The sequence below is a fragment of the Emydura macquarii genome, unplaced genomic scaffold (assembly GCF_026122565.2).
Source record: "Emydura macquarii macquarii isolate MOO-44397 ecotype Brisbane River unplaced genomic scaffold, CSIRO-AGI_Emac_v2 contig_1451, whole genome shotgun sequence".
Taxonomy (NCBI): Eukaryota; Metazoa; Chordata; order Testudines; family Chelidae; genus Emydura; species Emydura macquarii.
The window spans coordinates 650,406-676,105 of record NW_027131588.1 but is presented as its reverse complement, the minus strand read 5'-3'; the positions used below and the strand labels follow the sequence as shown (position 1 = coordinate 676,105).

Below are 25,700 nucleotides of genomic sequence, written 5' to 3'. Positions count from 1 at the left end.
ACTAGAATAATATATACCTTGTGACCAAAATTACTAAATAATGATCCCCTTCCCCAGGTTAAGTTTAATGCTATTGCATAGCCAACTTACGGGATACACAGGTAGCAATTCAACTAGTTCTCAACTCTGAGAACTAGGAATTTTATTAGTTTCTGCTAGTCCAGTAGTAGGCACCATATTTTCCCATATGATAAAAATTAAGATTCAGATAAATGAAGTAACACTAAATCTTTGCAACTATATGACACTTACATATGACACACAGTGCTATACCAACGTTAACTAAGTCCCAGCACCTCTCTGAGGTACTGTAGGAAATTGCTCCACCTGACACTTCTGAGAAGAAGAATATATTAGGGGTGAAATTATGGCCCCAATGAAGTCAATAGCCAAACTTCTATTGACTTCAATGGGGCCTGGGCTTCAACCTCACTATTTAACATGGCACCACAACACTACACAACAGTCTAGAATAGAAAGAGAACATGTTATTCTAACAAAAGTCCAGGGTGAGTTTTACAGAAAGGAACTGATACAGGAATTGTTGGTAGGCACACATTAGTAACTGGAGAAAGACTGGGCACTACAGCTAATACACCTGACCAGAACACTGAGGCTACTATCCCTATAGTTAATAAAATTTCTATGGGACAATTATTGTTCACTGGCAGTCAGGGACCTTGGTTTTACTTCTCAACTGAAAGACGGCACCTCTAGCATCACAGCTCCCCTCATTTTATGTGGGGCATTCGTTCAATACTCACTTAGAAGGAGGGTACCATCTACTTAATAATCAAAGTATTCCTTGGAGGACTCCCATCTAAGTACTGACCTGGCCTTGACTTTTGAAACCTGGTGGGAGCACAGCAGAAGGTGATATGGGAGCACAGGTATTTTATTACACTAAGTTTGAGTGATACCAGCAGATAAGAATGAAATTGTACTTATAAAGTCTTGTCTGTTCCATTCAGATGTAGACTAATATGTACTAATATGTTATTTGCTATTTTTGCAGAAAAAGGTAATAATTCCCAGAATATTTGATGTTCTAATATAAAGCTTTACCCTAACTGTTCTAAGTGCTAACTAAAAAACTATTCTGAATACACTCAGTATATGTGGCTTGCTACTCACAAACCATAATAAAGCAAATAAGGTAAAATTATAAATCACAGTTTCTTTAAATTGAGTGATTAGTTTATTTACTTGCATGAACCTGTACAAAACACTTTGCACAGGAAATTAGAAGACTTGTTCCATCCTCTTCAATAAAAGCATTTGATGGGTAGTTTTCAGTGTTTTCTTCGCTATAAATAAAACACATCTCTGGAATCAGTGGTTTAGTCTTTTCACCAGCCGTAAATGTTTCATCTGATTTTGTTTCCCAGCAAGTATAATTTTCTTCATTATGGTTGTCTGGCTGGAAATACACAATATTTATATTTAACTAAAATACATAAAAGGCTTATTAATTTGTTATTTTGATTTGGGTATACATACCTTTTCTCTTTAGTTCTTACACTAACAGTATAACAGTTTCACAAGAAAATTAGCTGCTTCCCAAGCATTCATCACTACCATTTTTTTTAGTTACTTTACTATTTTGGCTAGATTAAAAGTAACACTCAGGCAGTCTGAAAGTTAGAGCTGCTGCAACTGTGCTCACTTTATTGTACCAATGCTATCACTATCATTTTGAGTCCTCTAGGCCCAATCCAGCTCATATTCAACAATGAAGCTGCTGCATCTCAAACTCCAGGAGTAGGTTAGTGTGCCCTTTTAATATGAGTGTATTAGGTTCTTTTCCTGTTGGCCAGGTAAGATAATTCAATAAAGCAGCTTCTCTCTGCACAGCCAGATAGAAAGTAGCAATGTATCCCTTTCTTTGCCACATAAAACCTGCAGGGCTGGGAAGAAGGGAGTCCTGCCACTAAATGTCCAGGGGGAGGAGCTCCCTCACTGGCAGCAGGAGGAACCAGGGGGAGAATCTCCAGGCCAGCAGCATGGGGAAACCAAAATGACCACCTCACTTCATGACCTATTCCCCGACTCGCATGTGGTACAGGGACTATTTTACCCCTCTTCTTACCAGTGCTCATACAAAGGAATTACTCCAGTTCAAGGGCTGCCAGAAATACTATAGCCTGTGCAGTGGTGGTGGGAGTGATGGCTCAGGTTTAGTATACATAGGTCTGGGGAGCATCTGAGGTGTTGATTTCTCTTCTCCATGAGAAGCTCTACAGTTTCCAGCCACTGAACTGCAGAGTTTCTGGGCTAGAAAAGGCTTGCCATTCCTAAACCAACAGACCTTTCTCTGCTATACTATGGGTCAGTCTGCTGAGCAGCCAACATCTACAGCCTTCTGGAGCTTGTTAAACCCAGTAAACTACCGCTATTTTCGACTGCCCTTACTTCTCTCAAGATTATATTAATTCATAAAACTGTTAAGAATGGCCTGACTCAAGTAGGCTTTTATATTTGTTATGATACACAGCTGTAAATATAATTTCTTGCTTGCAGCTTCACTAGAAGTGGGAATGGACGAGACGATAGCAAGCACTATTTTTCTTTTTATTGTGCTAAAGATTAGCATGATTTGTACTTGGTACTGTTTGTCTCACTTCTACATAGGATCCATTCATTTACGGAAAAGTAAAACCCCAATACTTAAAACAAACACAGCAGTCAATAAAATCCTTTGCATCTGCCTAATGCTTCATTCTTTAAAGACAATTTCACTTCATTTGGAAAGGGCACCAAAGCAGTGATCTCAAAGCCAGGACTAAAACCTTGTAAGAGTTATTGTCTGAAATATGAAGAGATGTACTGAACTTATATGTGTCCCACTTCGAGCACATTATTTTTAAAATATTTAAAATATTTTTAAAATGGACAGGATTCAGCTTTAATATTGTAGCAAGTTGCAAGCATTCAGTGTGACAGAGCCAATGTGCACTGTGTGTGTGAGGTGGCTGGGTGGTGCTAGTGGCCTGTGATAGACAGGAGGGTGTGCTGTAGAGTAAGTCCTCTAGGAAATATAGAGCTGCTGTACTTCCTGCACACTGTAGAAGCAGCCTTTGGTTTCCTGAGACACGTCGCACTGGGGCAGAAATAAGAATGCCCAGGACGGGGCAGTCAAGGGCTAGCTCATCGGTAAACATACTCCTGTTCATAATAAAGGGTTTATTGTAATACCAGTCTCCTTGTCAGTGAGATAATACATGGTACCAGGAGTGGAAGGCACAGCGTAACTCAGTAAGATTCAGTGGCTGCTGTAGAATCTGTGTAATTGCACATAACTCCCTCACCAACACCGAGAATCAGGGGAAATGCTTAATAGGCCTGTAAAAAGTTCAAGTAGCAAGCTGAGCTGCATATGAAAGCCATTGGGGCAAATAAACTGGAGGATGAGCAAAAGATTAACAGTAGCAGGCACTGAAGCCTTAAATGTATACAATGCATTCCATACAAATGGTGGTGGGGAAAGAGAGGAAATGTTCAGAAATAATTAAAATGTTTCAAGATCATTGTGTCTCAAAAAAAAAAAAAAAAAAAAAAAGTTAATTATAAGAGAGAAATATTTAGGATGAGAACACACAATGAAAAGGAAACAATAAAGGAGTTTGTCACAGACTTAAAACTAAAAAGTCAGTCCTGTAAATATGGAATATTAAGACTCTCATTAAAGACCAGAATGTCCTGGGGTGTAACAATAAAGAAGTCTGTAAGCAAGGACATGGATTTGACACTAGAAAGGGCAATATGTATATGCCAAGCAGAAAAACAAACAGAAACACAAATAAAAAGCCTAGAGAAAGGCACAGAGTACATGACTGAGTACTATAATTAAACCAGTTCACAGAAATTAAACTGACCAGGGACAAAAAATGGAAAGCAGGAAACACACTAGTGATGTGGCAACCAACAAGAGTATAGGAAATGCCCAGGTTTTGGCCAAATAGGTAGAAACTGTAATCAATCCAACCATCACACTAAAATGTGCAGAGAAAGCAAGCAAGTGCATGTATTAAGTGCAAAAATGGATTCTTCAAACAAAGAGGAAGAGCTGTTTTTACAAAGGAGGAGGATGAAAATGCAACATATTGGTTAATTAAAATATGCACTGTCACAGGGTGGCTGGTTCCAGTGAATAAAGTCAGTCCAGCTCACCTAAGTCAGAAAAGGTGCTTCCTTTTGGCCTATTAAGTGGATGGAGCAGAACCTAGGAGCTATAAAGGACCAGAGAGACTCAGTGAGAGAGATCTGATGAGTCAGGGCTGCCTGGAAGAAGGAAATCCGCATGAGATGAAAGTTGCCAGAGCCAGAAGATGTTTTCTGGGGCAAGGCTGAAGGCAAGAAGAGCAGCAAGAGGGGTTTGCTGGCTGAGCTCCCCAAGCTAGAGAGCCAGGGCCAGAGGTCTGGAAAGGGCTGAAGGTAGGAAGAGTGGCAGGGAGAGGTGCCTGCTGGCTCTAAGCCAGAGAGCCAAAGCCTAGAGCCAGAGAAAGCTGAAGGCAAGGGACCATTGGAAGGGGTTACCTGCGGAAATCTCCATCATGGAGAGCTAGACCCACTGATGTCTCTGCACCACAAATCTGGACCCAGGGGAACAGTGAGAAAGCTAATGGAGCTGGGGGAGTGAGGGATGCTCTCCTGGTGAGGAAGCTCTCGCAGCAAAGAGGCTGTGGGAAGGAAGAGCAGGATTGCATGCCAGCTAGAAGGTGGCTAGAAGGTGGCTGTCCTGGCAACAAGGGATGGAGGAGGACTGACAAAGAGTGCAAGTGTGGCAGAAGGTGCTAGTATGTGGTATGCAGGGTGTTGAGGGACAAGATGTCTTGGGATTTTAATGGCTACTTGCAGTGGGTGATAAATGGACTATATTTTGTAACTTTTTTGCAAACTATTTTCAGTACGTTCTATTAAAAACCAGCCCCAAGAAGGGGTATTATTGAGGCAAGAGAGCCTGGCACAGAGTCCCTGGTTTACCTCAGAGGGGAAACTGAGGCAGGTGCTCCTATGCTGCAGCCTGCTGTAAGAAGGCACTCACAGAGGAGCCACCTTTTGTCATACACAAATGGCACTTATGTGACACAAGAGATAGTGGGGCACAAGTTAATGTAATAACAAAATAGGAAGAAATGTAAGGAGCACATAAGTGTGGAAGAATAAAAAGTGTCAGTGAAAGACTATAATGGGGAAAAAATTTCAGTGTTGGGAAAGTGCATGCTGACACTTAAATACAAGGGGAACACAGTAAAAAAAAGAGTTTGTGGATAGGAACTTGTGACAGAGGCAAGCAACCAGCCTTGGATCTACACAGGTGTGAGCTGGTTGGTTTCATAAGTCGATGTATGCCATAGAGAGACAGAACGACAACTTACACTCAGATATGAAAGTATTCATAGCATCGTGTAAAGATGTAGCCATAGAAAATAGGTGCCTCCCAGTAATATGCAAGATACCATTAACAGACGATGCAGAACCTGTGGTACATGCTACACAAAAAGTTCCACAAGCCTTAAGAAGGAGGCTAGAAGAAGAGCTGCAAAACATGACAGGAAATGGTATCATTCAGAGAATAAAAGAACCAACAGATTGGGTTCACGCCTTAGTAACTGTAGAGAAAAAGGAGAGGGATTTTGGCTGTGTATGGATCTTAAGGAAAAGACGGTTACTCACTTTGTAACTGTTGTTCTTCAAGATGTGTTGCTCATGTCCATTCCATTCTAGGTGTGTGCATGCCTCCATGCACAGTTATTGGAACTTTTTTCCCTTTAGCAGTACCCGTAGGGCCAGCTTCAGTGCCCCCTGGAGTCACGCGCACATGCCACAGAATATTAGGCGCCACCAGTCCTACGCCCCCTCAGTTCCTTCTTGCCGTCAACTCTGAAAGCGGGAATGGGAGGCGGATCATAGAATGGACATGAGCAACACATCTCGAAGAACAACAGTTACAAGGTGAGTAATCGTCTTTTCTTCTTTGAATGCTTGCTCATGTTGATTCCATTCTAGGTGACTCACAAGCAGAACCTTGGCAATGGGATCGGAGTTCACAGATGAGCGGTTCGGAGCACCCTAACCTGCTGAAGCTGGCATCGTCCTGCACCTGCTGAATGATGGCGTAGTAGGATGTAAAGGTGAGCACAGATGACCAGGTTGAGCTTTACATATGTCTTGAGCCACGAACGCTGCAGATGAGGCCTGTGCCCTGGTTGAATGGCTCTGGCGCTTCCCGGAAGAGGAACATAACAGAACCTAATGCAGGAGGTTATCCAAGAGAAGATCCGCTGAGACAGGTAGGCCCTTCATTCTGTCAGCTATCGCCATGAAAAGCTGCATGGACTTACGGAACAGTTTTGTTCTCTCATTGTAGAATGCCAGGGCTCTTCACATGTCCAGCATGTGCCACCTCCATTCCTCCTCCGAAGCATGAGGCTTTGGAAAGAAAACTGACGGGAAAATATCTTGATTGAAATGAAATTGGGACACCACTTTGGGCAAGAGGCCATGTGGGGCCTCAGTTGGACCTTGTCCTTATAAAAGATTGTGTAAGATGGCTCTAAGGTAAGTGCCCTAATTTCAGATACCCTCCTGGCTGAGGTATGGCAACTAGAAAGGCCACCTCCCAGGACAGCAAAAAGAGGGGACAGGTTGCCCAGGGCTCAAACGGGCCCCCCGTGAGCCTGGAGAGAACTAAATTCAGATCCCAGTGAGGTAACGGATCCTTAACCTGGGGGTAAAATCTCTCTATACTCTTCAGGAACATACCTGCCATGGCATGGGAGAAAAATGACTTCCCTTGAATCGGTGGGTGGAAGGCTAAAATAGCTTCTAGGTGCACCTTCAGTGAGGCAGTAGCCAGGCCTTGAAGTTTAAGGTGCAGCAGGTAGTCCAACACCATCTGGATCGATGCCTGTTGGGGCGCAACTCACTGGGATGTAGCCCAGCAAGTAAACTCTTCCATTTGGCTAAATATGATGCCCTGGTAGAAGGTTTCCTGCTCCCCATTAATATCGTCTACACCTGAGATGAAAAAGCCTGCTCCTCTGGGCTCAGCCACTCAGTCTCCATGCCATCAAATTAAGAGATTCCAGGTGCAGGAGTTGCCCCCAATCCTGGGAGAGGAGATTGTGCCAACGCGGCAACTCTGGGGCAACTGGCAGCTCCTGTAGCATTGTGAACCAATGCTGCTGAGGCCATGTGGGTGCTATGAGGATGACATTTGCCTTGTCCCTCTTGATTTTTAGCAGGATCCTGTGAATCAGCAAAATGGGTGGAAAGGCGTACAACAGCTGCCCTGATCATGGAAAGAGAAAAGCATCTGACAATGCTCTTTCTTCGAGCTCGTGAATGGAACAGAACTGACGACACTTCTTGTTGGACTTGGAGGCAAAGAGGTCCACTTGGGAAACCCCCCACTTCCAGAAGATCATGCCGGCTACTGATGGGTGGAGAGACCACCTCAATCCCTGGAAAGATCATGGAGCAGGTCCTTAAGGAATCCATTTTAAGGCACTTGGAAGAGAGGAAGGTGATCAAGAACAGTCAACACGGATTCACCAAGGGAAAGTCATGCCTGACCAACCTGATTGCTTTCTATGATGAGGTGACTGGCTCTGTGGATGTAGGGAAGGCGGTGGATGTGATATACCTTGACTTTAGCAAAGCTTTTGATACGGTTTCTCACAGTATTCTTATCAGCAAGTTAAAGAAGTATGGGTTGGATGAAAGGACTATAAAATGGATAGTGAACTGGCTAGAGCATAGGGCTCAACGAGTAGTGATCAATGGCTCCATGTCTAGCTGGCAACCGGTCACAAGCGGAGTTCCCCAGGGGTCGGTCCTGGGGCCGGTTTTGTTCAACATCTTTATTAATGATCTGGAGGATGGGGTAGATTGCACCCTCAGCAAGTTTGCGGACGACACTAAGCTGGGGGGAGTGGTAGCTACCCTGCAAGGTAGGGATAGGATACAGAGTGACCTAAACAAACTGGAGGATTGGGCCAAAAGAAATCTAATGAGGTTCAACAAAGAAAAGTGCAGAGTCCTCCACTTAGGAAGAAAGAATCCCATGCACAGTTATAGACTGGGGACCGACGAGCTGGGCAGCAGCTCTGCAGAAAAGGACCTGGGGGTAACAGTGGATAAAAAGCTGGATGAGTCAGCAGTGTGCCCTGGTTGGCAAGAAGGCCAATGGCATATTGGGCTGCATTAGGAGGGGCATTGCTAGCAGGTCACGGGAAGTGATTATTCCCCTCTATTCGGCATTGGTGAGGCCGCATTTAGAATATTGTGTCCAGTTTTGGGCCCCCCAATACAAAAAGGATGTGGACAAGTTGGAGAGAGTCCAGCGGAGGGCAACAAAAATGATTAGGGGGCTGGAGCACAGGACTTATGAGGAGAGGCTGAGGGAACTGGGCTTGTTTAGTCTGCAAAAGAGAAGAGTGAGGGGGGATTTGATAGCGGCCTTTAACTACCTGAAAGGGGGTTCTAGGGAGGATGGGGGTAGGCTGTTCTCGGTGGTGGCAGATGACAGAACAAGGAGCAACGGTCTCAAGTTGCAGGGAGGGAGGTCTAGGTTGGACATTAGGAAAAAGTTTTTTACTAGGAGGGTGGTGAAGCACTGGAATGGGTTACCTAGGGAGGTGGTGGAATCTCCATCCTTAGAGGTTTTTAAGCTGCGGCTTGACAAAGCCCTGGTTGGGATGATATAGCAGAGGTTAGTCCTGCTTTGAGCAGGGGGTTGGACTAGATGACCTCCTGAGGTCCCTTCCAACTCTAATATTCTATGATTCTATGATTCTATGGTGAGGTGAGAAGGTCCTGCTGAGTAGGTCTGCTGTGTCGTTCTTCATACCCGGAAGGTGTGCATCCACGAGGTGAATATTGTGGCATATTTCTAGATCCCACAGACACATTGCCTCCTGACACAGGTCAGGGAGTGAGCCCCGCCCTGTCTGTTGATGTAATACATCGTGGCAGTGTTGTCCATCAGGACCTGGACTACCTTGCCTCTCAAGAAGGGAAGGAACACCCCGTATGCCAAGCAAATTGCTCTGAGCTCCCTGATATTTAATTGCAATCTGTGGACTTCCTTTGACCAGGTCTCTTGGGTACTGTGACCAGAGCTGATATGCACCCCCACCCCAGGTCTGAAGTGTCCCATATCAGGGTAACCGAGGAGACTAGAGCCGCAAAGGGCATCCCTTCCATCACCAACCAGGGATCTAACCACCGACTCAGGGAGGCGAGGACTTGAGGGGTCATGATGACCACCCCGTCGAAGGGGGTCTGCTCAGGGCGTACGCAGAGGTGAGCCATAGCTGGAGTGGCCTGAATCTCCGACATGTGTGACGCACCACGTAAGTGCATGCCACCATGCCTAGTAACTGCAGGCAGGTTTGTGCCATCATAACAGGCATGTAGGCCCGTGATAAGGTGAGATATGGCCTCAAACCGAGCTTGCAGCAGGAAAGCCCTGGCCCGCACGGAGTCGAGGACGGCCCCAATGAATTCTATCCTCTGCATCAGTGTTAACATAGACTTTTATTCATTTATCAGCAGGCCCAGGCAGTGACAGGTGACCCGAACTAAGCCGAGACTGTTCTGGACCTGAGTCTGAGACCTGCCCTTGATCAGCCACTCATTCAAATATGGGTAAATCTGTACTCCTTGATGCCTGAGATACATGGCCACAGCCACCATGCATTTTTTAAATACCCAGGGGGCAGAAAATAGGCCAAAGGATAGGGCAGTACACTGGTAGTGGGACCGACCCACCACAAACCGGAGGAAACACCTGTGGCCAGGGAATAGCGCAATGCGGAAATATGCATCCTTCAGGTCGAGGGTGGTATATCAGTCTCCTGGATCCAAGGAGCGGAAAATGGAGGCTAGGAAGACCATGCGGAACTTCAGCCTTCTGATGTACTTGTTCAGCCCCCGTAGGTCCAAAATGGGCCTGAGGCCCCCTTTCGCCTTGGGAATGAGGAAGCAATGGGAATAGAAACCTCTTCCTCTCCTGTCCCATGGAACTCCCTCCATGGCGAGCCGGTTCAGGAATCTTGTGGAAGGAGGATCCTGGCACGAGACTGGAAGGTCGTCCTTGGGCACACCTTCAAAATGATTGGCACTGCCCGCTAGATGTGCTATACAGTAAGTCTTTCAGGAAGTGTGGTGATGCCAAACTGCCTGTACACTCTAGATACAATTTTTAATTTGCTGGGACGCAATTCCTGCTGGAGCCAGAAACAAAGAAGCCCAGGACAAGGCAGTCGCAGGCTGCAGCTATACAGAGTAGTAGAAAGTTTGTTACCTCATTTCTGTACTGTGGCCGATGGCCGGCTTCCCTCTAGTGGATCTCGTGCTTTGCTCCTATTGGGGGGCCAGGAAAGTGCCCGTCACCCCATCTTCCCTGGGGGAGGGGGTTAGGGACCCGGGCCCACCCGCTCCTCCAGGTCCCAGCCCAGGGGCCCTATGAACCGCAGCGGTATACTGCTGGCTCTGTACTTTGAAGCCGCAGTCTCTTCCCCTGGGCTACTTTCCCCCTCAGTCTTTCTGGCCTCTCCGGCCCTATGTCCTTGCCGCCCCTGGCTGGGCTCAGTACCTCCTTTCAGGGTTCCTCCGCTCTCCCACAATTCGCTACTTCGGTCTGCTATTTCGCTTCGCTCTGCTCCTCTCCTCTCCTCTCCACACAGCACAACACCTCTGCTTCCTTCACCTTGTGCCCTGTGTGTTTGGGGCGGAGCCCTTATGGAGCACCTGGCTGATCCCTAATTGGCCTCAGCTGGCTCCTAATTACCCCCTCATGACTCCAGTTAGGCTGCAGGAAATAAAGCCCTGATCATCCTAGGGCTGATATACCTCCCTTCGCATACTCTCCTGCTGCCCTCTGCCTTTGATATATCACACATCTCCCCTCCCTCCGTCCCCTCCCCGCTCAACACCATGGGGTTGGGCTACGTGGGACATCAGGCAGTGCTGGCGGGACAGGGCATCAGCGTTGCCGTGCTGGCTTCCAGCCCTGTGCTGTACCCGAAAGTTGTAAGGCTGCAAGGAGAGGAACCAGCGGGTCACTCGGGCATTCCTCTCCTTGTTGGTGTGCATCCACCGGAGCGGAGCGTGGTCTGTCACTAGGGTGAAACGTCTCCCCAGTAGATAGTATCTGAGGGTTTCCACGGCCCACTTGACCGCCAGACACTCTTTCTCCCCCACCGCATACCGCTGCTCTCTGGGGAGGAGCTTCCTGCTGAGATACAGGACCGGGTGCTCCTCACCACCTATTAGTTGCATGAGTACAGCCCCAGCCCGGTCTCTGAGGCATCTGTTTGGAGGATAAACTCCTTCTCGAAATCTGGGGCTATAAGCACTGGGTGGCTACACAGGGCTGTCCATAAGTCCATGAATGCTTTGTTGGCCGCCTCCATCCACTTTACCATATCCAGGCCTCGAGCTTTTATCAGGTCAGTCAAAGGGCTTGATCTAGCGGCAAAGTGGGGAATAAACCTCCTATAATACCCTACAATTCCCAGGAACACCCTGACCTGCTTCTTACGGGCCGGTCGGGGCCAGTCCCGAATGGCCTCCACCTTGTTCCACTGGGGCTTTACTAGGCCTCTCCCTACCACATAGCCTAGGTATTTGGCCTCTGCCAGCCCTATGGCACACTTGGAGGGGTTGGCAGTGAGACCCGCTTTCCGAAGGGAGTCGAGCACCGCCTCCACTTTCTCCAGGTGCGTTTCCCAGTCGGGGCTGTGGATGACCACGTCATCCAGGTAGGCAGCCGCATACTTGGTGTGGGGTCTCAGTAGGTGGTCCATCAACCTCTGGAATGTCGCAGGGGCCCCGTGGAGTCCAAAGGGGAGGACAGTATATTGAAAGAGGCCATCGGGCATGGAGAAGGCAGTCTTCTCCCTGGCGTCTTTGGCTAGGGGGATTTGCCAATAGCCTTTTGTCAGATCTAAGGTAGTCAGGTAGCGGGCCTTGCCCAATTGGTCCACCAACTCATCGATATGCGGAATTGGGTAGGCATCAAATTTAGATATTTCATTCAGCTTCCTGAAGTCGTTACAGAAGCGCAGGGTGCCGTCCGGTTTGGGGACTAGGACAATGGGGCTGGACCACTGGCTGTGGGATTCTTCTATCACCCCCAGTTCCAACATCCTTCTTACCTCCGTCCTAATTTCTTCCCTCTTGGCCTCTGGGATCCGGTACGGTTTTATCGTCACCCGTACTCCTGGGTTGGCGATGATATGATGGTGGACCACCGTTGTCCGACCGGGCTGCTTGGAAAATATGTCCTGGTTTCGCTGGATCATCTCGATCACCTCCACCCGTTGCTCGGGAGTTAATTCGGGGGACACGCTCACCTCCCCGTGGAGCGTCTGCCTGGAGGGTCGTTTCTCGGGCGGTCAGGCATGCTTCCCGGTCTTGCCAGGGCTTCAGCAGGTTGACATGATATAGCTGTATCGGCTTCCGGCGGTCTGGTTGCCTCACTTTATAGTTCAGGTCTCCGACGGCTTCCACGACTTCGTAGGGACCTTGCCAACTAGCCAGGAGCTTGCTTTCCGCCATTGGCACCAGCACCATCACCCTGTCTCCAGGCTGAAACTTCCGTGCCTTGGCCTGTCGATTATAGTAGGTTCGCTGGGCCTCCTGGGCTCTTTCTAGGTGGTCCCGCACAATGGGAGTCACCCGGGCGATCCGCTCTCTCATCTGGGTCACGTGCTCGATGACGTTTCTCCCGGCATTGAGCTGCTCCTCCCAGTCCTCCTTGGCTATGTCTAATATGCCCCGGGGATGGCGACCATATAATAGTTCGAAGGGGGAGAACCCAGTGGATGCCTGAGGGACCTCCCGTACCGCAAACATCAGGTAGGGTAACAGGGCATCCCAATCTTTCCCGTCCTGTGCCACTACCTTCCTTATCATGCTCTTGAGGGTGCGGTTGAACCTCTCGACCAGGCCATCCATTTGCGGATGATATACTGAAATCCGCAGGGCCTGGATATGGAGCAGGGTACAAAGGTCCTTCATTAATCGGGACATAAAAGGGGTCCCTTGGTCCGTCAAAATTTCCTTGGGGATGCCCACCCTAGCGAAGTCCTGGAGTAGTTCTTTTGCAATCGCTTTTGAGGTGGGGTTCAACAACGGAATGGCCTCCGGGTACCGTGTGGCATAGTCCAGAATGACAAGTACGTTTCGATGGCCCCGTGCAGATCGCTCTAGTGGTCCCACCAGGTCCATAGCGATTCTCTCAAACGGCACCTCGATGATGGGTAGGGGCACTAATGGTGCTCGTAAGTGAGGCCAGGGGCTGTGTAACTGGCACTCCGGGCAGAAGAGGCAGTACCTTTGGACCTCCGCCCGTATTCCTGGCCAGTAGAACCTCCTCAAAATTCTGTCCAGGGTCTTGTCTACTCCTAAGTGCCCCCCAAATAAATGACTGTGGGCCAGCTCCAACACCGCCTTGATGTGTTTTCGTGGCACCAAGAGCTGTTGCACCTCCTCCCCCCGTATCTGTGCCACACGGTACAGCAGGTCGCGCCTCAGGACATAGTATGGTCCAGGGCCCTTAGTCCGGCCCTCTATGGGCACGCCATCTCTCTCTACTACCTCCTCCCTCACGTTTACATAGAGGGGGTCATTGGCCTGGTCTTGCCCAAAATTACCCCGCAGGGGACCTATCTGGCCCTCCTCAAGGGGCTCTACCCCCGCTTCCTCCCCTGGGCCGCTTCGGCTGGTACTGGGACCTGCCCCTGGGTCCTCGCTAGCTTGAGCAGTCCCCTGGCCTGCCGCACGGGTTTGCCTACCAGCCAGGGCAGTTTTCCGGGTGCCCGCTAGTATCCGGGTCCCCAATTCTTTAGCCGCCTTCCATTCCCGCCGGGACTTCCGGGGTCTCCCGGGGGAAGCAAATATTTCTGGAGAAAATTCGGCAAAAGCAGGGGAAGGGCTGACCGCCTGCGCCCTGGTCTCCGCCAGGGGTTGGCCATCCACCCCGGACTCTACTGGGGGAAGTAGGTTCTCGAACCCAGGGAAATCTCTTCCTATCAGGACCGGGTAGGGGAGCTTAGGGACTACCCCCACTGTTACCTGGCTAGTATTCCCCTGGATCTCAATCTTCACTGGGATCGAGGGATAGAAATTCACAGTCCTGTGCACGCAGGTTATCCCGGTGTATCTGGCGCGGGTCAGCTGGTCGTACCCCACCAGTTTCCCGGAGACCAGCGTAACTGCACTCCCCGAGTCTACCAAGGCCATGGTCTTGATGCCATTCATCTTTACTGGCCTGGTATACCCATGGGGTGCCTCTATGACCCCTACCAGGCCGATGAGACCGCAGCCCCCTCCGGGACCTCCCAGATTGCACTGCATGGGTTCTTCCCCCTTGGGGCACTGGGCTACTATGTGTGCTAGTACCCCGCACACAAAACACCGGTATGGCCGGTTAGTGGCCCCCCTCCGTCCTGGGCTATTTGGGCGGGCATCTCCGGGCTCGCCCCCTATGCTTCCCAGCCCCCTTCGGTTCTCGGGCCGCTCCTCAATGTCCCAGCGCCCAGGTCCCATCTTCTTGGGCCTCCCGATAGTCCCGGAACCGGAGTTAGGGCCCGGCCTCTGGGCCCGCCAGATCTTCTCCCGGGGCGTCAGGTTTAGCTCATGGGCTGCCAGCTGTCTTTCGACCAAGGTGATCAGTTCGTCATAGGTGGAGGGATCGTTCTGGCCCACCCAGGCTCGGAGGTCTGGCGGTAACCCCTCGTGTACCGGTCTAGCACTAGGAGCTCCACTATCTCCTCGGTGTGGAGGGCTTCAGGGCGCAGCCACTTCCGAGCCAGGTGGATGAAGTCAAACAGCTGGGACCGGGGTGCCTTGTCCTCCTGATACCGCCACTCATGGTACCTCTTGGCTCGCGTTGCCACCGTGACCCCAGATCGGGCCAGGATTTCAGCCTTGAGCTGGGTGTAGTCTGCAGCGGCTTCCGCCGCCATGTCGTAATAGGCCTTCTGTGCTTCTCCCCCTAGGAATGGGGCAAGGATGCTGGCCCACTGACCTTGCGGCCAGGCCTCCCGCAGGGCTGTTCTCTCAAACGCGAGAAGATAGGCCTCTACGTTGTCCTCCCGGGTCATTTTCTGTAGGTAGTGCCTGGCCCGTATGGTCTGCCCCCCATCATGGCTGCCACCTTGCTCCACCAGTACCTTCAGCTGGCCTACCACTTCCTGGAGTAGGGCCTGGTCCTGGGCAGCCTGGTTCATTAGCAGGCGGTTGGTTTCCTGTTGTAACTGTGCAGCCTCCCGCTGGGCCGCTGCCTGGACCCGGGTGGCTTCCTGTTGGGCCGCTGTGGCTTGGACCAGGGCCTTCACCACATCCTCCATCTTGGTAGTGGGGTGGGTTGGGACCCACCTGGTTCAACCCCACTGCACGATACATCCCACTTCTGACACCACGTGTGGCCGATGGCCGGCTTCCCTCTAGTGGATCTCGTGCTTTGCTCCTGTTGGGGGGCCAGGAAAGTGCCCATCACCCCATCTTCCCTGGGGGAGGGGGTTAGGGACCCGGGCCCACCCGCTCCTCCAGGTCCCAGCCCATGGGCCCTATGAACCGCAGCGGTATACTGCTGGCTCTGTACTTTGAAGCCGCAGTCTTTTCCCCTGGGCTACTTTCCCCCCTCAGTCTTTCTGGCCTCTCCGGCCCTATGTCCTTGCCGCCCCTGGCTGGGCTCAGTACCTCCTTTCAGGGTTCCTCCGCTCTCCCACACTTCGCTCCTTTCAGGGTTCCTCCGCTCTCCCATACTTTGCTACTTCGGTCTGCTATTTCGCTTCGCTTCGCTCTGCTCTGCTCTGCTCCTCTCAGCACAGCACAGCACAGCACCTCTGCTTCCTCCACCTTGTGCCCTATGTGTTTGGGGCGGAGCCCTTTTATGGAGCACCTGGCTGATCCCTAATTGGCCTCAGCTGGCTCCTAATTGCCCCCTCATGACTCCAGTTAGGCTGCAGGGAATAAAGCCCTGATCATCCTAGGGCTGATATACCTCCCTTCGCATACTCTCCTGCCGCCTTCTACCCTTGATATATCACAGTACATAAACTCTTTAATATGAAAAGAAACTATTATGACAACGGTCTGCTTGTCAGTGAGATATCACAAAAGTCAGACTAAATAAATCTGGTGGCCCCTTCTGGTCTTAAACTTAATTCTTAAACTTAATTCTATGTCACATTTTTACCTGACATTCATTATCGGTATTTCCACATACATATATCAAACATTACTGTAGATTAGATGTTTTCTCTGGTGAAATGCTGATGTCCAGAATGCCCAGTGCTGCAGACCAGGGAAAGGCCAAACAGTGAGACTCTGTCCCCCATGCACAGCTTTCTTTCCACAGTAAGGCTGAGAGAGATTTTGGGGGTGAGGGAGGGAATGACCAGTGTGTCTGCAACTACATGGTTCTACTGTCTTCAAACCTGTCTTCCCTGCAAGCCCATGGGTTATAGTAAAGGCCATGAAGAAGCCACATAGCTACTCCACCCTCTACCTACAGCCTGTGGGGAGATTGGAAGGAGGCTTGCCAGTAAATCCTTCTTGAAAAGTTTGTTTATTGTGGTTGGTGGATCATTTACCCCTTATGTGGTGATTAATACTTCACTTTACATACTAAGGAGTCTTAGTTAGGAATGTATTTTTCCTTTCATTTTCATGTCACAAATTAACCTTCTACAATGATTAGTGTTTGCATCATTTAATTTTATTGTCATGTATAACTATAAAAAAAGACATTGAAGACATCTTTCCAAATAACTATGGAATTATTCAAATCCAACTTACCTTGTAGTAGGGCATAAGGAGAGTGCAAATGGCACAATGGGGTTCCATTTTGGCCACAGCTGCATTATATTGTTTTTCAGCAATGAAATTGTGTGCTCTTTTCTGCCAGAGGTGGACAAGAGGCTTGGCCCATGATTCTGTTTCTTGCACTTCCGCTTCCATTAAGGGAGTCTCAAGCAGTTCTTAAAGAAAATAAACACCTGATAACACTATATTCTTGGGATGAAGACAAACAGTATTGACATATCCATCTGCACTAGCAATGGATAGCAGAGAGTGTCAAAGAGATTCTGCAAATGAGAACAAGTGCAAAATAACAACAGAATTATGCAGTTCGGTGAAGAGGTCCACAGCACAGGGCAGAGAAGAGAGCTTTGCCCCTATATTACAGGCTTACTTCTCCACATAAAGGGCACCAGGGACCATTTGAACACTTCTATTCCTTATAATTTGTATTTATTCTCGATCTGCAGAATGAGCACTTATATCTCCCATCTCTTATGTCCTCCAACCTCTGCCTTCTTCCTAGCATGCACTCTCACCACTGAACCATGCTAGAGCCTGCCAACCAGCATCATGCAGATCAATTTGTTCTCCTAATATTGTGCATTTTGATTCACTTTTTAAAATATCCCTATATTCATTTTCTGCGGACTATCATGCACAAATATTTCAGACTTTAAAAATATGCAATATTGAGAGACCATCAGACCGTGCCTATGATCAGGCTGAGGTAACATTCAGTGGTGACTGTGATACCTCCTGCTGAAAGCCTGCTGGGCCATCACATGAAGAAGGATCTGGTGTTCTCGGGGATCTGCCTTTGCAGATCTGAAAGTAAGTTTGTTTTTACTTGTAAAGTGTGTGCCTCTGAAAGACCCTCACAATGTCTGAGATTAATAGGTTACTCCTTCCCCTCTTCTCCACAAAGGAAGATGAATCCTTTCCCCAGGCTGGATTTTTGCTACCTAACCCTATGAGCAACGTCTGCACCAAATTAGTTGGGAATTTCATAGCAAATGACTAATTTTATCCTATTGAATAAACTACGCATATGCTAGATCTGTTTAGTCCTCATCACTAGGAGCTGGAACTCTCACAGAAGCAAAGTTTATAGGTAATTATAATTAAATTCTGTTCAGGTGTCCCCAGATCTAGTACTAACTGTAACTCTCCTGCATATGGAAGACCCATGATGAAAGGTGAGGATTAAAACAGCCTTGACTCATCACTGAACTTAGGTCCTCCAAGGCATCCAGAGGCATCCTCCCAGTAGGCATTCATTTCTACTGAGTAGCACCTGGGAAATGTGTGAGGAGAATACTGAGTAGTGCCTGGCATATCTCTAGGACAGAGGATGATGTTCTTTCTGCCCAGGAGGCAGCTAGCCCTTAAGTAAAGCAAGTAGTTATTCAGAGGACAAAGAAACTCTGCAGCTCTGCATAACTCTTTAATACTAGTTGAATTTTACTCTCCTGAGTCCTAGGGACAGAGAACATCAGGCATAAATACATACAGAGAATAGTCTATTCTTTTAGATGATTTCTCAACTGGGAAGGAAGAAAGGAGAGTGCCCCCTTCTCAATGGAGACTTGCAAGACAGAGCCACCAGTTCTGGCTACCAAGAACATCCTTTAACTAATAACAAAGAAATAGGATTTAGTGGGTTGAAAAGAGGATGATAAACCCTTTTCAAACCATGTAGAGACTCCAAGAGAGAAATAATTTCTTGGGTAGAATGGCTGACTAGTCTAACTTCCTTCAAGAATCTGCTCATCCACAGGAATGATGTGAAGAATGGGGGTCCTGGGACAGAAGATTTGGGATAAAATCCTGTCCCCATTGAAGTCAATGGCAAGATTCCTACTGACTTCAACAGGGCTGGGAATTCACTCTGGTTTTGCTTTAATGAGTCCTCCAGCGCTAAGTTGGTTGCATGGAGAAGCACACAGTCTCCACACGGATAGCAATGATCCCTTTAGGATTCCTGAACTGCATGGGTTTTGTGGGGTAGAATGCCCTGTTCACTCTGTGAAGGGGAATCTGTGTCCCAGCCTTAGTAAAAATTTGCTGGAAAATGCTGCATAGATAATTTTGTGTAATTGTGTCCCTTCCTCCTGCAGATTTCTGTGCAGGACAGAACATCCATCAAACTTGTTACTACTAGTAAAACACTCCATGTAAACAGCAAAAAATCAGGAAAGATTATTTTACATTTGTGGCTGCGGGGAAGAATATTTTACCCTTTTGTGGCAAAGTTTCTCTCTCTCTCTGAAGTGATGCCCTTCCACATATACACATGCATATATCCATGATTAAAAATGACCTCACTGGTTCTTGAGAATGTGAAATTTCTATGCAATCAGATGACTGGTGACTGTGAAGTCTTTGAGATGGGAATTTTTAGAAAAAATGGAAGGATAATTAGGTATCCATTACGGATACTGAAAACCCTGGGAATGAGGAGAGGAAAGAGCAGAGACATTTGAAAAACCATTGAATACAATGTAAGGAGAAAGAGAATAGATGGTTCTATAGTGTATTGTTCATTTTTAATGACGTATTTATGAAGATTAGTTTCTTTCAGAAGCAAACTTCAAAAATATAGAACAGTTTAAGTAAGATGAATCATCACATTCCTTCATCCCATCGCTGCCTGCATCCAGATTATGAAGAAGTAAAGGCTTTATAGATCTCTTCCTATGATAAACTAGCCTGAATTGTCATAAAATATTATAAGCATATTTAATAATAATAATATATATAAGCATAAGTTATATTATAACTGTATTGGTGATGAGTAAAGAAATGAATTATTTTCATTTAAACATAATATGTGGTTACATTTAAACCAAATGTTGCATAGAGGAATTAATAAACAACATATATTGCATGTGCATTTACTTATAATGTTAAACACTGCTGCTCAAAAATCATCTGTTCAAAAAACATTTGCCCACAATGTACATATAGCAGACTTGAGAAAAACAGGAAATGCCTGTGAACGAACAGCAGTTTCCAAACCTAAATTCAGTTTGCAGCTCACTAGTGGATGATATGTAGGTATAAAGTGTACAGTTAACAATGTAGGAATAGCTAGACAAATTAGTATTTCCAGAAACAGAATCCACTTTGTATCAAAAGTTTCAGCATTATCTGAACCTCTCATTCAACTTGTTTTATATTAAGTTAAAAGCGTTCTGTTGAAAGTTATTTGCAATACCCTAGAATCTTAAAAATAAAATGTTGTTCCCTATCATGACAACACATCAATGTGGTCATTTTCAATATGACAAGCATAGATTATTATTTCTTATGTAGCTAATGTAGCAAAAGTCAATGAGTTAATGTCTCTTCCACTTTGCTCTCTGGCAACTCTCTAACAATTTTTTTCTGGTGGAGGATTTATATCTACCCCCTTATGGCCATTTTGTCATGAAGTTTCTCAAACCTCTTGTTCTAGGCCACTTTCTCCTCTTCATTTACCTTTTCCTTATAAAACAATCTCACTGCTAACTTCATCCTTGCTATGTTCTTGGTAATTTCTCTCCAGAATTAAACCTCTTTCCATTACCTCACTTTTTTCATTATTTTTAATATTTGTATTACAATTGCTCCTTGAGACAGAATTTGAACCTCACTGATCTAATCACATTACAAATACAAGGTAGATGTAATCCCTGCACTGAGGAGTTTACAATCTAAATCTTCCAGAAATGTGCACAATGCCAGATTCTCTGGCCAGATTCTCTGCTGGCATAAAAGGGGCAATGGAGTTATGTCCATTTACACCAACGGAGCACAGAAAAAAATATTGTTCTTGAGCAAATCCCACAAAAAATGGCTATTGTTTAAGTATGTTTCCCTCTTCCCTCAGATATGATAAATGGACACGGTAATTCCAGTAGTTCTGATACAGTCAAAAGTCTTACTGATGTCAACTGATTACCTGTGTAAGGATTGTAAGATTGGCCCTTAAAGAACTACTGGTGCCTCATGTAAAACTTTGAAAAGCATTTCTGCAATTTATCCAGTATGTGAGACTTGCTGCTCTCTTCTTTAGTTATCCATTTTTTGATTATTGATTACATCAATAGTCCTTAACAGTTCATCTGTTCCGGTTGCTTATGCCCCATCTGATATAATACTCTATTTCTGAATTATACTTATTTCCATAGCAACTAATGATGATGTCACAAAGTGAGACTATCACTTCAGAAGGAAATAAGATGCAGAAACAGATGATTCTTTAATATAAAAATATTTTCATACAAAAATGTGCTCAGGAGTCGAAGTGAATGCTTAATTTGGAAAATACACATTAAACACTGGGTATCCACATTTTTTAACAATACAGTAGAAACTCTGTTATCTAATTCACATTCTCATAAACAGATTTCTGTTCTCCATGTTGGCTCAGCAGAACATCGGCAGATAAGACTTTATGCATAGAGTCTAACAGTATAGAAAGTTGTATGTTCTCACAATCTGGTATGAGTAGGAAGCTATGTGAGGAGAACTGGCCAGCAGACCTAAGACTGTATTCAAAGTCATCTGACCTGGGAAATATAGTACAAGGTCTCCTCACTCTGACTGCAGAAAGTGTTTGCTGGACCAGATCCCCTGATTATCTGTTGAACTTTTTATTTACTGTTGTTTACTAGCCTAGTGAGGAGGGCTTTAAACTAGTTATGACAGGGGACGGGGACCTAAGCCCGAAGGTAAGTGGGGAAGAGGGACACCACAAGGAAGCAGAAGGAGGAGGGTGCAGCAGGGGAGGCCTCCCGATTCATACTGTGAAAGTAGGCCAATCGGCTACTTATCTCAAGTGCCTGTACACAAATGCAAGAAGCCTGGGAAACAAGAAGGAGGAACTGGAAGTCCTGACATAGTCAAGAAACTACGACATGATTGGAATAACTGAGACTTGGTGGAATAACTCTCACGATTGGAGCACTATCATGGATGGGTATAAACTGTTCAGGAATGACAGGCAGGGGCGAAAGGGTGGAGGAGTTGCACTGTATGTAAGAGAGCACTATGACTGATCTGAGCTCCAGTATGAAACTGGAGATAAGTCAGTTGAGTGTCTCTGGGTTAAGCTTAGAAGCAAGAACAATAAGCGTGATGTCGTGGTGGGAGTCTGTTACAGACCACCAGACCAGGAGGATGAGGTAGATGAGGCTTTCTTTACTCAACTAGGGAAAGTTTCCAGTTCACAGGACCTGATTCTCATGGGGGACTTCAATCACCCTGACATCTGCTGGAAGAGCAATACAGCAGAGCACAAACAATCCAGGAAGTTTTTGGAGAGTGTCACAGATGATTTCCTGGTGCAAGTGCTGGAGCAACCAACGAGGAGCTGTGCTTCTTTTGACCTGCTGCTCACAAACAGGGAAGATTTGGTAGGGGAAGTAGAAGTGGGTGGCAACCTAGGCAGCAGTGACCATGAGATGGTCGAGTTCAGGATCCTGACAAAAGGAAGAAAGGAGAACAGCAGGATACGGACCCTGGACTTCAGAAAAACGGACTTTGACTCCCTCAGGGAACTGATGGGCAGGATTCCCTGGGAAGCTAATATGAGGGGGAAAGGAACACAAGAGAGCTGGCTGTATTTTAAAGAGACCTTATTGAGGGCACAGGAGCAAACCATCCCGATGTGCAGAAAGAATAGCAAATATGGTAGGCATCCAGCTTGGCTTAAAAAAAAGTCTTTGGCGAACTTAAACGCAAAAAAGAAGCTTACAAGAAGTGGAAGCTTGGTCAGATGACTAGGGAGGATTATAAAAACACTGCTCGAACATGCAGGAATGAAATCAGGAAGGCCAAAGCACAATTGGAGTTGCAGCTGGCAAGGGACGTGAAGGGGAACAAGAAGGGTTTCTACAGGCATGTTGCCAACAAGAGGAAGATTAGGGAAAGTGTGGGCCCCTTAGAGAATGAGGGAGGCAACCTAGTGACAGAAGATGTGGAGAAAGCTGAGGTACTCAATGCCTTTTTTGCCTCTGTCTTCACAGACAAGATCAGCTCCCAGATTACTGTACTGGGTGGCACAGAATGGGAAAGAGGCGAACATCCCGCAGTGCTTAAGAAACAGGTCCAAGACTATTTAGAAGGACTGGACGTACACAAGTCCATGGGGCCGGATGCAATGCACCCGAGGGTGCTGAGGGAGTTGGCTGAGGTGATTTCAGAGCCATTGGCTATTATCTTTGAAAGCTCGTGGCAACAGGGGGAGGTCCCTGATGAATGGAAAAAAGCAAATATAGTGCCCATCTTCAAAAAAGGGAGGAAAGAGGAGCCACGGAACTACAGACCGGTCAGCCTCACTTCCATCCCTGGAAAAATCATGGAGCAGGTCCTTAAGGAATCCATTTTAAGGCACTTGGAAGAGAGGAAGGTGATCAGGAACAGTCAACACGGATTCACCAAGGGAAAGTCATGCCTGACCAACCTGATTGCTTTCTATGATGAGGTGACTGGCTCTGTGGATGTAGGGAAGGCGGTGGATGTGATATACCTTGACTTTAGCAAAGCTTTTGATACTGTCTCACACAGTATTCTTATCAGCAAGTTAAAGAATTATGGGTTGGATGAATGGACTATAAAATGGATAGAGAACTGGCTAGAGCATAGGGCTCAACAAGTAATGATCAATGGCTCCGTGTCTAGCTGGCAACCGGTCACAAGCGGAGTTCCACAGGGGTCGGTCCTGGGGCCGGTTTTGTTCAACATATTTATTAATGATCTGGAGGATGGGGTAGATTGCACCCTCAGCAAGTTTGCGGATGACACTAAACTGGGGGAGTGGTAGATACCCTGGAAGGTAGGGATAGGATACAGAAGGACCTAAACAAACTGGAGGATTGGGCCAAAAGAAATCTAATGAGGTTCAACAAAGATAAGTGCAGAGTTCTCCACTTAGGAAGGAAGAATCCCATGCACAGCTATAGACTGGGGACCGACGAGCTAGGCAGCAGTTCTGCAGAAAAGGACCTGGGGGTAACAGTGGATAAGAAGCTGGATATGAGTCAGCAGTGTGCCCTGGTTGTCAAGAAGGCTAATAGCATATTGGGCTGCATTAGGAGGGGCATTGCCAGCAAGACGCGGGAAGTGATTATTCCCCTCTATTCGGCATTGGTGAGGCCGCATTTAGAATATTGTGTCCAGTTTTGGGCCCCCCACTACAAAAAGGATGTGGACAAGTTGGAGAGAGTACAGCGGAGGGCAACAAAAATGATGAGGGGGCTGGAGCACAGGACTTATGAGGAGAGGCTGAGGGAACTCGGCTTGTTTAGTCTGCAAAAGAGAAGAATGAGGGGGGATTTGATAGCGGCCTTTAACTACCTGAAAGGGGGTTCCAGGGAGGATGGGGGTAGGCTGTTCTCGGTGGTGGCAGATGACAGAACAAGGAGCAACGATCTCAAGTTGCAGGGCGGGAGGTCTAGGTTGGACATTAGGAAAAAGTTTTTTACTAGGAGGGTGGTGAAGCACTGGAATGGGTTACCTAGGGAGGTGGTGGAATCTCCATCCTTAGAGGTTTTTAAGCTGAGGCTTGACAAAGCCCTGGCTGGGATGATATAGCTGAAGTTAGTCCTGTTTTGAGCGGGGTGTTGGACTAGATGACCTCCTGAGGTCCCTTCCAACTCTAATATTCTATGATTCTATGACTGCAGTACATAAAGAGGTTATGTGAAGTTAAATCTTGGGCTAATGAATCTGACCTTCCAATAAGCAAGAGTTGCAGTTATCAAAGGTTCAGATACTCAAGGTTTAATTGAAAAAGGTTTTGTTTGTTTTTTTTAATTTCCATGAGCTGTCACTAAGGTAAGTGAAGATTAAGTACTGTAACTAGTTGCCAGAATACTTGAATTACTAATTCAAGAGGTGCAATTAAAAATTAAGTTAAACCAAAAGAAGAGTGTCTACACACAAACTTGCACCAGTTTAACTAAACTCTTTTTAAAACAAACCTTTAGTTAAAAACCAGTGCAAGTTTGCATGTAGACAACACCTAAAAGAAGTCAGCTAGCACTGAACAAGCACAGCCAGGAAATTAACTGAACAAAAGTAAACATCATAGTATTTCTACAAACTGAACATTTTACACTAGCATCACAGTCAATTTGAAAATATGACTGTTTGGAGCAGGCGCAGAGTACTCTCATATCAAGCTAGCACCTTTCTTTTTATGCTTTCCAAGTGCCATAAAAACAGCCACTTATATAACAGTCTTTCATTCATGGATCTCAAAAGCCTTTACACACATTAATTAAGCTCAGAATGTCCCTACAGAATGAATAAGGAGTATTATTAGTGCTGTGCATCTCTCACAAGATTTGGTTTACTCAGTGAACTCAAAAGTTTTAATCACAGGAAATAAGTATGAAATAGATCATTTGAAGTCTCATAGTTTCTCTTATCTCAGGGAGAGAAAAAAAGAGGAAAAGAGTTTTGAAATTCAGCCAGCTTGAACTGAGCTACGAGTTCAAGGTGCAGTGTATTCACAAACCTCATGCCATGCTGGTGAACATGGGCTGAGGTGGTTCCTGCAGCTGTGGAACCTCTTTTTCTTCACAGTCTGCTGGAGAAATAGACCCCCACTCTCAACAATTCCCAGAACCCCAGATGAATACCAGCTCCCCTAGTTATTCACAGAACTCTTTATGCACTGAGATCTGCCTGCAGCACATACACTATATATGCTGCCAAATATGGGCAGGGATAAGTATGACAGGTACTACTGGAAACTGACCAGGGCCAAACAGGTGTCAGGATACCTGACAGAATGCTGAAGTGTTTGAGAGGCAGGTATTCTAATGAACAAAGCTTTACTGAATTTGGAGCAACAGAATACCGAGGTGAGAACTTCAAAGCAGAGT

General features: G+C 46.7%; 1 protein-coding gene across 4 annotated transcripts in view; it reads right to left on the bottom strand.

The window, feature by feature from the left end:
* Positions 1-25,700, bottom strand: part of KDM4C (lysine demethylase 4C) — a 463,532-nt gene that overhangs the window by 131,443 nt on the left and 306,389 nt on the right. For 3 of the 4 annotated variants that reach the window (XM_067553078.1, XM_067553081.1, XM_067553079.1), the window contains exons 13-14: positions 16,819-17,000; positions 1,207-1,420 (exon numbers count right to left, since the gene is read on the bottom strand). In XM_067553078.1, coding sequence (XP_067409179.1) covers positions 1,207-1,420; positions 16,819-17,000 — 396 coding nt within the window. Of the gene's footprint in view, positions 1-1,206; positions 1,421-16,818; positions 17,001-25,700 lie in introns of those variants that run through there. The other variant, XR_010920738.1, reaches the window with a different exon arrangement.